Here is a 13427-nt window from a genome sequence, read left to right on the forward strand (position 1 = left end):
TTGTTTGGAGTTGGGAAGCTGTTTAAGTTCATGTAATTCATGTTTCATTATATAAATTTAGTTTTTCCCTCTCTAGTTAAGTGGGCAGACTGGGATACTATGGTGTGAAAGTAAAGTCAGACAATTCAATTTGGTGTGGTTTTTCCAGTCATTTATGTGAGCCAATCAGCAGCTGACACATCACTAATAATTAGTGACAGGTGTGCTTAAAAGTCAAACCACCTGACTCTCTGCAGTCATAAGTATGAGTTTTACAATGTTAGTCAGGCAGTGGGTCACAAATGTTTTAATTTATATACTTTACTGCTCCACTAAAAAAAAAAATATATATATATATATATATATATATATATATATATATATATACACCAAAATCATAACACAAGATGGTTAAACTTTAGAGAGTGCATTACCAATTATTCTGCTTTTGTTTTACGGTCTTTTCTGCCACAGCATTTCTGCAAACAAAACTTGCAAGTTTTGAGTAAAAGATAAAGGAGAAGCAGAGTCACTGACAAAAGGAAAGCGACCACGTCCAGACAGTGGTACTGGTACCAGGTAAGGTTATGAGCTTCCACTCTCAGATGCTTGGCCCCTTTGTGTCTCATCGTAAACTCAATCCAGAATACAGCTTCATCCAGAGGACTTATTGGTCTGTCATGGTGGATAGCTGACAGGCGCATGGCGTTGGCTTTATAACTAGATGGATATAAAGATTTGGTATAAAATTAAAGAGCTTTTATTTGGTAATGGTAAAGAGCCCCACAGCAACTTACGATTTGTCGGTGATTACAGTGTTGACGGCATCTCGTAGATCCTCTGATGTTATAAAATTAAAGTCCAAAGAAATTGCAGCTCCCTTTTCTCTCATGTGGACCATGTTTTCTGGTTGGTCAGCAAACATTGGGAGACCCACCATAGGAACACCGTGGTAGATGGCCTCATAGATGCCATTTGTGCCCCCATGAGTGATGAATGCTTTGGTCTTGGAATGACCTGTTTGAAGTGACCACATATTCTCATGAAATTTTGAGGTGAAATTAAGGCCCATTTGAGGTCTTAAAGCTAAAGAACTGTTATGTAACTGTTGTGAGGGAGGGTTTGCCACCTACTTGTGTCTCCATGGAGATGGAAGGCTCCACAGTAAAGGATAAAATACCTTACAAACATGCATTTTTACTGAGGGCGGTTGCTTCTATACAGATTGGACTCATTGGACATGTGGCATCACCCACTTGTCTCCATGGTGATGGACAACTATAATTCTTTATAAGATGGTAATGCAATAACATCTCCTTATAGCGAAGGGGGTGGCGGAACCTCCATTTGGAGAGTTACATAGTCCACCTTTAATTTACGATATGGAACAACAGATTGCAATTTAAAGATTAGATTACCAAGTAGGTCATTCTGTGGGATCCAGTTGTAAATTCTTGTGTTGGCACCCAGACTTTGAGGTTTCTCTCCACTGTACCTCCAAAGCACCTGAAAGGGTTGAACATTTAAGTCAGTCATTCATTTCCATTTATTTAAAACAATGTGGCCTTGAATATCACATCTTATTTATTGTATTTTTTAAATAAAACTCAACATTTTTCCTTAATAACACATTTTTATCTTACCTTCTGTGGTATCTGAGCGAGGCCTGAAGCAATCATGTTTGCCTTTTCTGCAGTCAGGTTGTTGATCATGGATCCGAGCGTAAAGACGACAATTCCGGCATCTCCAGAGCTCTCCACAAATTCTTCTATATCCTGTGTGTATCCAATTGTATATCCAATGGAGGACATTGCTACTCTATGGTAAGTTTAATCATTTTAGATTGACATATTGGCACCATTGAAAAAAATGTAACTTAAATTCTAAGATCATTGGAAATAAAAGGGCACTTTGCTTTATATATATATATATATATAGATATATATATAGATATATATAGATATATAGATATATATAGATATATATGCATGTGCACTGGAAACTGCCAAACAAAGGCTCAAAGCCTTTGCAAGCCGCCTAAAGAGGTACCGCCAAGAAGCCAGACGAATAAACCTCCAGTTTGTAACACAACCGGCAAAAGTGTACGCTCAATGGCAGGGTAATGACACCAAAGCAGAACCACCAAGGCTGGAAACTGAACAGTTCTGGAAAGGCTAAAGGGGAGAAAGACATGCACAATGGCTGGTGGCTCTGAGAGAAAACCACAGCAACCTCTGAACAGAATCCAGTCACCATCACGGTCAGTGGAGTGCTGAGGAAGAGGTGCTGGAGGTACCATCATGGGAGGACAAGCCCCTGCATGGGTTGTACTACGGGAACAGAACTGAAGTGGCTGATATCAAGAAATCCTACCAATGGCTTCCTGAAGGACAGCACAGAGGCACTCATCCTGGCTGCAGAGGAGCAGTCCTTGAGCACTAGAGCAATTGAGGCCCAGATCTACCACACCAGGCAAAACCCAATGTGTAGGCCAGAGGTGGGCAAACTATGGCCCGGGGGCCACATAAGGCCCGTTGGCCTTATTAATCCGGCCAGATCCCAGGAAAAAACATCAGACATCTCAGTCCAGAAAAGTGCAATACAGGAACAGCAAAGATACTGTAGAACCTTCAAGCTCCCAGACCTCTGGTAGAGGACCTGAGTGTGGAAAAAGGTATGAGACTATTCGCGGAGGATGAGGATGAGATTTTTTTTTGAAATATATATACAGGCATGTATACACACACATATACAGATATACAAAGTTATCCTCTATGTCTAAATTAGGACCGAAGCAGGTCCCAAAATACATTTGCTTGGATAGGAATTTTGTTTTTCATGATTTAAAAAATAGTGGCAAGTGGTGCATCCATCTGTCTCTACTTAACCGTTTTAGATAGAAGTTTTTAGGGTTAGAAAATACAACAAAAACTTTACCATAGCCTATACATTTTAACAATGGTGCCAATATTTATTTTCTAGTTAAAAGCCTCTTAATAGATGAATTGTACTATAAGTACATTTTACCTTGGGTAAGGGCTTAGCGGGTCTGCAGTGAATCCCACCCACATATTTAAAGTTGGGAAGGAAAGGATGTGGAAAATTAAAATCCCAGTAAGTTCTCATGAGCCAGATGTCTGCTTTGCCCATGAGTTCACAAGCACTAGTTGGTTTCCCTGTTAAAAGAAATGTTTAGCCCATGAAAAGTGACCAAAATTGTTGACATTGTCTTTTGCTCACCCTTGATGTCAGTATAATATTCATCCAATTTTGACGTAAGGGAAAATTCTCCAACAGCATCATTCAATGCATAGAAGAGAATGTTAAACACTCGCTCTGAAAAGCTCATCTTGTCTGTCAGTTTACTCATGGCTCCTGGGACAAAAGAGGGTGGAGCAGGAACCTGGCCACAGTGCCTTTCCCAATTATTGGCCAAAGAAAACCGAAGAGAGAAGACCAGCGGTATCCCCAAAATATCTGCAACCAAGTCACTCCCTGGGAAGATGGGGTCAGAAAACAAGAGGTCATATTTGCCTGCTTTCAGTTTGTTCATTAGTGTGTCTGATTTCACCACTCCATCCAAAAATGCAAACGAAAACTTCATCTCATTTTCCATGAGTTCAATAAATTTCATGTAAATCTGCAGGTAGTTCATGTGGTCCATCTCGTACATGGAGAAATGTAGAAATGTCTCCATGTGTTCCTCCATTTCTTTCAGTGACACCTCGACTGGAAAGGGCTCATAGTCGAAAAGTGCCTGCTCGCTTGTGTTCATAAACATGGACGTGCTTGGAGTCAGGACTGTTACCTGGTGCCCCCGATGGACCAGCTCCTCCAGCACCGGCTTCATGTTGATCCAGTGGCTTCCTTCAGTGTACCACACCAGTATTTTTTCCCCGCAGATGGTCCATGGCAGAAAAGACAGCAACACGATGCACAGATACAGTTTCATTGTGACCGTCTGTAAGTAAAACGCTGTTGCACTCTGATCTTCTTGAAACTTGAAAGACACCAATAATTAACTAGTCATGACTCTGCCTTGTACGTACCTCTGACACAGTAGATAACATTGGTCCTCAGTGAAAGGTAAGAAATTTATATTGCTACGTAGGCCACACCTGAGATTGTGATCACATATAGTACGTTATAGACCAATAAAAGTAACTTTTTAAGACCTACCTGCCACTGCTATAATACATCGAACCTTTGATATTTGCATACACCCAAATTTCCAAATATAGTATGGAACAGTGATATCACTGAATTTAATAATAATAATAATCGTAATAATAATAATAAATATATTTAACATACATAAAGCAAAGCCAAAAAGCTAGACGAATAAACTGCCTGTTTGCAATACAACCAATGAAAGTGTAGGCTTAATGGCAGGGTAATAACACCAGAGCAGGTCAGCCAAGGCTGGAAACCAAGGAGTGTACTGGAAAGGCATATGGGAGAAGGAGGCATCACATAACACTGATGCACAGTGGCTGGTGGCTCTGAGAGAAGACCACAGCAACCTCCCTGAACAAAATCCAGTCACCATCACAGTGGCAAGTATGAAGAACTGGACTGCACCAGGTCGTGGCATGATCCACGCCTAGTGGCTAATGAAACTTACTGCTCTCCATGAGAGGCTGGCAGCACAAAAAAAACAGCTGCTAAGTGATGGGGATCATATTGAATGGCTAACCAAAGGGCGTACAATCCTTATCCAGAAGGATCCCTCCAAGGGTACAGTCCCATCCAATTATCGGCCAATAACCTGTCTCTTCAAAACATGGAAACTCATGTCAGGCATCATCGGGGCTAAGATAAGTGGACACATGGATCAATACATGAGCACAGCACAGAAGGGCATTGGCAAAGATACCATGGGAGCCAAACACCAGCTCCTGATAGACCGAACAGTTGCCTGAGACTGCAGAACCTGTAAGACCAACCTGTGCACTCCCTGAAAACTTACAGCTCAATACCACACACATGGATTACTGAATTCCTGAAGCTGTACAAGATCAACAGGACTCTAAGAGCCTTCATTGAAAACTTTATGAGGTTGCGGAAAATTACCCTTGAGGCCAATGGCAAGGCACTTGCACAAATGTCAAAAGTGACAAATGTATATACCACATCAAATGTGGCATATACCAACAAGATGCACTGTCCCCACTGCTGTTCTGCATAGGTCTGAACCCGCTCAGCCAAATCATCAACAACACTGGCTATAGATACTGACTCAGGAAGGGGGCCACCATCAGTCACCTCTACATGGATGACCTCAAGCTGTACACTAAAAATAAGTGAGACATCGACACTGATCCACACTGCCAGGATCTACAACACAGTCACTGGAATGTGCTTGAGAAGTGTAGCCAAGTGGTGACAAATGGAGGGAAGGTAGTCCACATAGAAGGGATCTCACTTCCAGAAGGAACAATAGCAGACATTGAGGCCAGTTGCAAGTACCTTGGTATCCCACAAACAAATGGCAACCTTGAAGAGGTCAATTTCAAAAACAAGACCCAGGCAATAAACGGCTACGCCCTGCCAGTAATCAGATACCCAGCAGGAATCATAAGCCAAAGGAGGAGATACAGACCACAAACGTTAAGACCCGAAAGCTCCTGACCATGCATGGGGGGGTTCCATCCCAAATCCAGACCCTAAAACTGTATGCGAACTGTAAGGAAGGGGGCCAAGGACTAGTGAGTGTGAGAGCCACAGTCCAGGATGAAACATTCAAGATCCATAAGTACAACAAGGACAAGGCCCCAACAGATGACATACTCAGCCAATGTCTCAGACAGTTGAGTGCCGAGGAAGAGGTGCTGGAGGAACCATCATGGAAGGACAAGCCCCTGCATGGGATGTACCACCGGAACATAACTGAAGTGGCTGATATCAAGAAATCCTACCAATAGCTTTCTGAAGGACAGCACAGAGGTACTCATCCTGGCTGCGCAGGCCTTGAGCACTAGAGCAGTAGAGGCCCAGATTTACCACACCAGACAAGACCCAAGGTGTGGGCTGTGCGAAGAGGCCCCTGAGACAATCCAGCACCTAACTGCAGGGTGTAAGATGCTGGCAGGGAAATTATACATAGAGCAGCATAAACACGTGGAGCCATAGTGTACAGAAACATCTGTGCAGAGTACAGACTGGAAACCCCAAGGTCAAGAAACACCTCCAAATGTAGAAGAGAGAATGATCGAGCCAAGATCCTGTGGGACTTCCAGATACAGACTGACAGGAAAGTGATGACAAACCAACTGGACATTGTGGTGGTGGATAAACAACAGAGCAAAGGCGTTGTGGTGGACATCGCAGTACGAAGTGATGGGAACATCAGGAAAAATGAACATGAGAAACTAAAGAAATACCAGGGACTCAAATAAGAGCTGGAGAACACCTGGAAGCTGAAGGCATCAGTGGTGCCCGTGGTCATCAGAGCACTCGAGGTAGGGGAGTGGCTACAGGAGATCCCAGAAAAATGTGTGTAATATATATATATATATATATATATATATATATATATATATATAAAATACGTTGTCCTATATGTCTAAATTAGGGCCGAAGCAAGTCCCAAAATACATTTGTTTGGACAAGAATTTTGTTTTTCCATTATTTAGGAAACAAAAACTGTTTCAGACATGGCCACAAGTTTTTAGGGTTAGAAAATACAACACAAACTTTACCATAGCCTATATATTTCAACAATGGTGCCAATATTTATTTTCTAGTTAAAAGCCTCTTAATAGATGAATTATACTATAAGTACATTTTACCTTGGGTAAGGGCTTAGCGGGTCTGCAGTGAATCCCACCCACATATTTAAAGTTGGGAAGGAAAGGATGTGGAAAATTAAAATCCCAGTAAGTTCTCATGAGCCAGATGTCTGCTTTGCCCATGAGTTCACAAGCACTAGTTGGTTTCCCTGTTAAAAGAAATGTTTAGCCCATGAAAAGTGACCAAAATTGTTGACATTGTTTTTTGCTCACCCTTGATGTCAGTATAATATTCATCCAATTTTGACGTAAGGGAAAATTCTGCAACAGCATCATTCAATGCATAGAAGAGAATGTTAAACACTCGCTCTGAAAAGCTCATCTTGTCTGTCAGTTTACTCATGGCTCCTGGGACAAAAGAGGGTGGAGCAGGAACCTGGCCACAGTGCCTTTCCCAATTATTGGCCAAAGAAAACCGAAGAGAGAAGACCAGCGGTATCCCCAAAATATCTGCAACCAAGTCACTCCCTGGGTAGATGGGGTCAGAAAACAAGAGGTCATATTTGCCTGCTTTCAGTTTGTTCATTAGTGTGTCTGATTTCACCACTCCATCCAAAAATATCAATGAAAATTTCATGTCAGTTTCCATGAGTTCAATAAGTTTCATGTAAATCTGCAGGTAGTTCATGTGGTCCATCTCGTACATGGAGAAATGTAGAAATGTCTCCATGAATTCCTCCATTTCTTTCAGTGACACCTCGACTGGAAAGGGCTCATAGTCGAAAAGTGCCTGCTCGCTTGTGTTCATAAACATGGACGTGCTTGGAGTCAGGACTGTTACCTGGTGCCCCCGATGGACCAGCTCCTCCAGCACCGGCTTCATGTTGATCCAGTGGCTTCCTTCAGTGTACCACACCAGTATTTTTTCCCCGCAGATGGTCCATGGCAGAAAAGACAGCAACACGATGCACAGATACAGTTTCATGGCGACCGTCTGTGAGTAAAACGCTGTTGCACTCTGATCTTCTTTGTATAGCAAACTGCAAATACACTGGAAATACACTAATAATTAACTAGTTATGTCATAACTCTGCCTTGTAGGTACCACTGACACAGTAGATAACATTGGTCCTCAGTAATAGGTAAGAAACTTATATTGCTACGTAGGCCACACCTGAGATTGTGATCACATATAGTAAGTTATAGATCAATAAAAGTAACATTTCGTGACCTGTAACTTCCAAATATCATATGGAACAGTGATATCACTGAATTTTATACTACTACTAATACTAATAATAATAATAAAAGAAACTAAATACAAAAAACAAAAATGTCTCAAATGTTTGTTCTTTACTAACATACAGTTTGCAAGCCAGACAAACAGCTTGCAGACAATAAACAAGTTCACAGAAACCTCTCTAATAAAAACGAGGCAGGTGATTTCAGTGACAAGGCCCGGAGGGGCTGTGGTTAAGGAGGCAGTTATCTTTAGCAAATGTCACCACAGCTTGTGAGGGCGTCACAAGCTGTGGTACTATTTCACTAGCAAGGACCACGCCACAACAATGGTATATGATAAAGGTATTTATTGATATGAACAGATGTGGAGGCTGGGTAGAAAGTCACGATAGGGGCTCTGTCTCTGGCGGTTTGCCCAGCTGATTCAGGACCTCTGTAGATGGTGAGGTACACGGGGAGGGAGGGCTCAAGAGAGTGGAAACAGACTGTGTTGTCAGGATAGGCTTTTATAAGTAGGGCTTCTGGGTAATTAGAGGTGTGGTTGAGGTGAGCTGTGGTTTGCTGGAGAAGAGCCAAAGGAGGTTGAGGTGTAGTCCTGCTCCTGAATCTCAGTTAATCATATTAACTCATTAATGCATAAAATGTTTTGAATAGTGTTATACCATTCATGGGTTGGAGTTGTTAAGAGTGACAGTGGTCAACACTAGTCTTCAGATTGTTTATGACACCTTTGTGAGACCTAACAATGAGGTAATCTATAACACAAGGTATGGATCTGCATTATATTGAAGGCTAAAGAAATTTTAAGAATGGTTCACCAGTGCATGCACATTTTCTATACAGGTTTTCTGGGATCGCTTGTGACTTTAATATATACTTTAATGCTCCACTAAAAAATATGTACACCAAAATCATAACACAAGATGGTTAAACTTTAGAGAGTGCATTACAAATTATTCTGCTTTTGTTTTACGGTCTTTTCTGCCACAGCATTTCTGCAAACAAAACTTGCAAGTCTTGAGTAAAAGATAAAGGAGAAGCAGAGTCACTGACAAAAGGAAAGCGACCACGTCCAGACAGTGGTACTGGTACCAGGTAAGGTTATGAGCTTCCACTCTCAGATGCTTGGCCCCTTTGTGTCTCATCGTAAACTCAACCCAGAATACAGCTTCATCCAGAGGACTTATTGGTCTGTCATGGTGGATAGCTGACAGGCGCATGGCGTTGGCTTTATAACTAGATGGATATAAAAATTTGGTATAAAATTAAAGAGCTTTTATTTGGTAATGGTAAAGAGCCCCACAGCAACTTACGATTTGTCGGTGATTACAGTGTTGACGGCATCTCGTAGATCCTCTGATGTTATAAAATTAAAGTCCAAAGAAATTGCAGCTCCCTTTTCTCTCATATGGACCATGTTTTCTGGTTGGTCAGCAAACATTGGGAGACCCACCATAGGGACACCGTGGTAGATGGCCTCATAGATGCCATTTGTGCCCCCATGAGTGATGAATGCTTTGGTCTTGGAATGACCTGTTTGAAGTGACCACATATTCTCATGAAATTTTGAGGTGAAATTAAGGCCCATTTGAGGTCTTAAAGCTAAAGAACTGTTATGTAACTGTTGTGAGGGAGGGTTTGCCACCTACTTGTGTCTCCATGGAGATGGAAGGCTCCACAGTAAAGGATAAAATACCTTACAAACATGCATTTTTACTGAGGGCGGTTGCTTCTATACAGATTGGACTCATTGGACATGTGGCATCACCCACTTGTCTCCATGGTGATGGACAACTATAATTCTTTATAAGATGGTAATGCAATAACATCTCCTTATAGCGAAGGGGGTGGCGGAACCTCCATTTGGAGAGTTACATAGTCCACCTTTAATTTACGATATGGAACAACAGATTGCAGTTTAAAGATTAGATTACCAAGTAGGTCATTCTGTGGGATCCAGTTGTAAATTCTTGTGTTGGCACCCAGACTTTGAGGTTTCTCTCCACTGTACCTCCAAAGCACCTGAAAGGGTTGAACATTTAAGTCAGTCATTCATTTCCATTTATTTAAAACAATGTGGCCTTGAATATCACATCTTATTTATTGTATTTTTTAAATAAAACTCAACATTTTTCCTTAATAACACATTTTTATCTTACCTTCTGTGGTATCTGAGCGAGGCCTGAAGCAATCATGTTTGCCTTTTCTGCAGTCAGGTTGTTGATCATGGATCCGAGCGTAAAGACGACAATTCCGGCATCTCCAGAGCTCTCCACAAATTCTTCTATATCCTGTGTATATCCAATTGTATATCCAATGGAGGACATTGCTACTCTATGGTAAGTTTAATCATTTTAGATTGACATATTGGCACCATTGAAAAAAAATGTAACTTAAATTCTAAGATCATTGGAAATAAAAGGGCACTAAACTTTTGACTGCAGAACATTTGCTTGCCAGTTTTTTTTTATTTATCTCCCAACTCTTCACTCTCTAGTTATTTAAAACACTTTGACCTGTTGGATTTCCTGTCCAACAAAGCCAATGAGGCTGGTCCAATGGCAAAAACATCTCCTCTGTGGGAGATTAAGTAGATCTTAGACTGGTAGCCAAATCTTAAAAAAAAACTCTTCTCAGATTGTAGCTGCTAACATTCCCCACCTGTGTATTTTTGTTAAAATACCCTTCACTTAAAATCACTTGATTTAGGTCTGTGTTTTATTAATAAAAAGCAAAATGCCTCAAACAAATGTAATTTGGACTCCATTGGCAAGAACATGCCCACACATTATCGTGTGTATGTATATATATATAAGTATTTTAACACCCTGTGATTTTGCAAGTTCTCCCACTTAGAAATCATGGAGGGGTCTGAAATGTTCATCTTAGGTGCATGTCCACTGTGAGAGACAAATCACTTTGTATGATTTTTTAAATAATTTATTTGTATGTTACTGCTACAAATAAGTATTTGAACACCTGTCTATCAGACAGAATTCTGACCCTCAAAGACCTGTTAGTCCACCTTTAAAAAGTCCATCTCCACTCCACTTATTATCCTAAATTAGAAGCTCCTGTTTGAGGTCGTTAGCTGCATAAAGACACCTGTCCGTCCCATACAATCAGTAAGACTCCAACTACTAACATGGACAAGACCAAAGAACTGTCAAAATGCACAAGAGACAAAATTGTAGACCTCCACAAGGCTGGACAGGGCTATGGGGCAATGGCCAAGCAGCTTGGTGAAAAAAGATCCACTGTTGGAGCAATTATTAGAAAATGGAAGAAGCTAAACATGACTGTCAATCTCTCTCAGACTGGGGCTCCATGCAAGATCTCACCATGTGGGGTCTCAATGATCCTAAGAAAGGTGAGGAATCAACCCAGACCTACACAGGAGGAGCTGGTCAATGACCTGAAATGAGCTGGGACCACCGTTTCCAAGGTTACTGTTAGTAATACACTAAGACGTCATGGTTTAAAATCATACATGGCACTGAAGGTTAAACCAACAAATGTCCAGGCCTGTCTTAAGTTTGACAATGACCATTTGGATGATCCAGAGGAGTCATGGGAGAAAATCATGTGGTCAGATGAGACCAAAATAGAACTTTTTGGTCTTAATTCCACTCGCCGTGTTTGGAGGAAGAATGATGAGTCCCATCCAAAGAACACCATCCCTACTGTGAAGCATGAGGGTGGAAACATCATGCTTTGGGGGTGTTTTTCTGCACAAGGGACAGGACGACTGCACTCCAGACCTAAACCCAATAGAAAATCTTTGGAGGGAGCTTAAACTCCGTGTTTCTCAACGACAGCCCAGAAACCTGACTAATCTAGAGAAGATCTGTGTAGAGGAGTGGGCCAAAATCCCTCCTGCAGTGTGTGCAAACCTGTGACCACAAAAACTACAGGAAACATTTGACCTCTGTAATTGCAAACAAAGGCTACTGTACCAAATATTTACATTGCTTTTTCAGGCGTTCAAATACTTATTTACAGCAGTAACATACAAATAAAGTATTTAAAAATCATACAATGTGTGTTCCAGATTTGTTTTTAGATTATGTCTCTCACAGTGGACATGCACCTCAGATGAACGTTTCAGACTCCTCTGATTTCTAAGTGGGAGAACTTGCAAAATCACAGGGTGTGCAAATACTTATTTGCCTCACTGTACATACACACACACATATAGATACAGAGTTATCATCTTTGTCTGAATTATGACCGAGACAGGTCCCAAAACACATTTGTTTGGGTAGGAATTTAGTTTTTCATCATTTAAAAAAAGTCCTAAATGGCATCCACCCGTCTCCACTTGGGTAACTCTTTCAGATATGGCCATAAGTTTTTAGGGTTAGAAAATTTTTACCATAGCCTATGTATTTTAACAATGGTGCCAATATTTATTTTCTAGTTAAAAGCCTCTCAATCAATAGATGAATTATATAAGTACATTTTACCTTGGGTAAGGGCTTAGCGGGTCTGCAGTGAATCCCACCCACATATTTAAAGTTGGGAAGGAAAGGATGTGGAGAATTAAAATCCCAGTAAGTTCTCATGAGCCAGATGTCTGCTTTGCCCGTGAGTTCACAAGCACTAGTTGGTTTCCCTGTTGAAAACAAATGTTTAGCCCATGAAAAGTGACCAAAATTGTTGACATTGTCTTTTGCTCACCCTTGATGTCAGTATAATATTCATCTAATTTTGACCAAATGGAAAATTCTGCAACAGCATCATTCAATGCATAGAAGAGAATGTTAAACACTCGCTCTGAAAAGCTCATCTTGTCTGTCAGTTTACTCATGGCTCCTGGGACAAAAGAGGGTGGAGCAGGAACCTGGCCACAGTGCCTTTCCCAATTATTGGCCAAAGAAAACCGAAGAGAGAAGACCAGCGGTATCCCCAAAATATCTGCAACCAAGTCACTCCCTGGGTAGATGGGGTCAGAAAACAAGAGGTCATATTTGCCTGCTTTCAGTTTGTTCATTAGTGTGTCTGATTTCACCACTCCGTCCAATAATGTCAACGAAACATTCATGCTAGTTTCCATGAGTTCAATAACTTTCATGTAAATCTGCAGGACGTTCATATGGTCCATCTCGTATATGGCGAAATGCAGATGCTTCTCCATTATTTCCTCCATTTCTTTCTGTGACACCTCAACTGGAAAGGGCTCATAGTCGAAAAGTGCCTGCTCGCTTGTGTTCATAAACATGGACGTGCTTGGAGTCAGGACTGTTACCTGGTGCCCCCGATGGACCAGCTCCTCCAGCACCGGCTTCATGTTGATCCAGTGGCTTCCTTCAGTGTACCACACCAGTATTTTTTCCCCGCAGATGGTCCATGGCAGAAAAGACAGCAACACGACACACAGATACAGTTTCATGGCGACCGTCTGTGAGTAAAACACTGTTGCACTCTGGTTTTCTTTGTATAGCAAACTGCAAATACACTTGAAATACACTAATA

General features: G+C 41.3%; 2 protein-coding genes across 2 annotated transcripts; both read right to left on the reverse strand.

Annotated features, from left to right (window-relative positions):
- Window positions 1-376: 376 nt before the first annotated feature.
- LOC117376801 (UDP-glucuronosyltransferase 2A2-like) lies at window positions 377-7735 on the reverse strand. Its single transcript, XM_033973345.2, has 7 exons — window positions 6984-7735; window positions 3220-3846; window positions 3007-3155; window positions 1623-1754; window positions 1398-1485; window positions 777-996; window positions 377-699 (listed from the first exon to the last, which is right to left on the reverse strand). The coding sequence occupies exons 1-7, from the start codon at window positions 7693-7695 to the stop codon at window positions 417-419; spliced, it is 2211 nt and encodes a 736-aa protein (XP_033829236.1). The 5' UTR covers window positions 7696-7735; the 3' UTR covers window positions 377-416.
- A 980-nt stretch (window positions 7736-8715) lies between these two features.
- Window positions 8716-13373, reverse strand: LOC117376800 (UDP-glucuronosyltransferase 2A2-like). Its single transcript, XM_033973343.2, has 6 exons — window positions 12633-13373; window positions 12419-12567; window positions 10112-10243; window positions 9887-9974; window positions 9266-9485; window positions 8716-9188 (listed from the first exon to the last, which is right to left on the reverse strand). The coding sequence occupies exons 1-6, from the start codon at window positions 13342-13344 to the stop codon at window positions 8906-8908; spliced, it is 1584 nt and encodes a 527-aa protein (XP_033829234.1). The 5' UTR covers window positions 13345-13373; the 3' UTR covers window positions 8716-8905.
- Window positions 13374-13427: the final 54 nt, after the last annotated feature.

This window comes from Periophthalmus magnuspinnatus, chromosome 9 (assembly GCF_009829125.3).
Source record: "Periophthalmus magnuspinnatus isolate fPerMag1 chromosome 9, fPerMag1.2.pri, whole genome shotgun sequence".
Classification (NCBI taxonomy): Eukaryota; Metazoa; Chordata; class Actinopteri; order Gobiiformes; family Gobiidae; genus Periophthalmus; species Periophthalmus magnuspinnatus.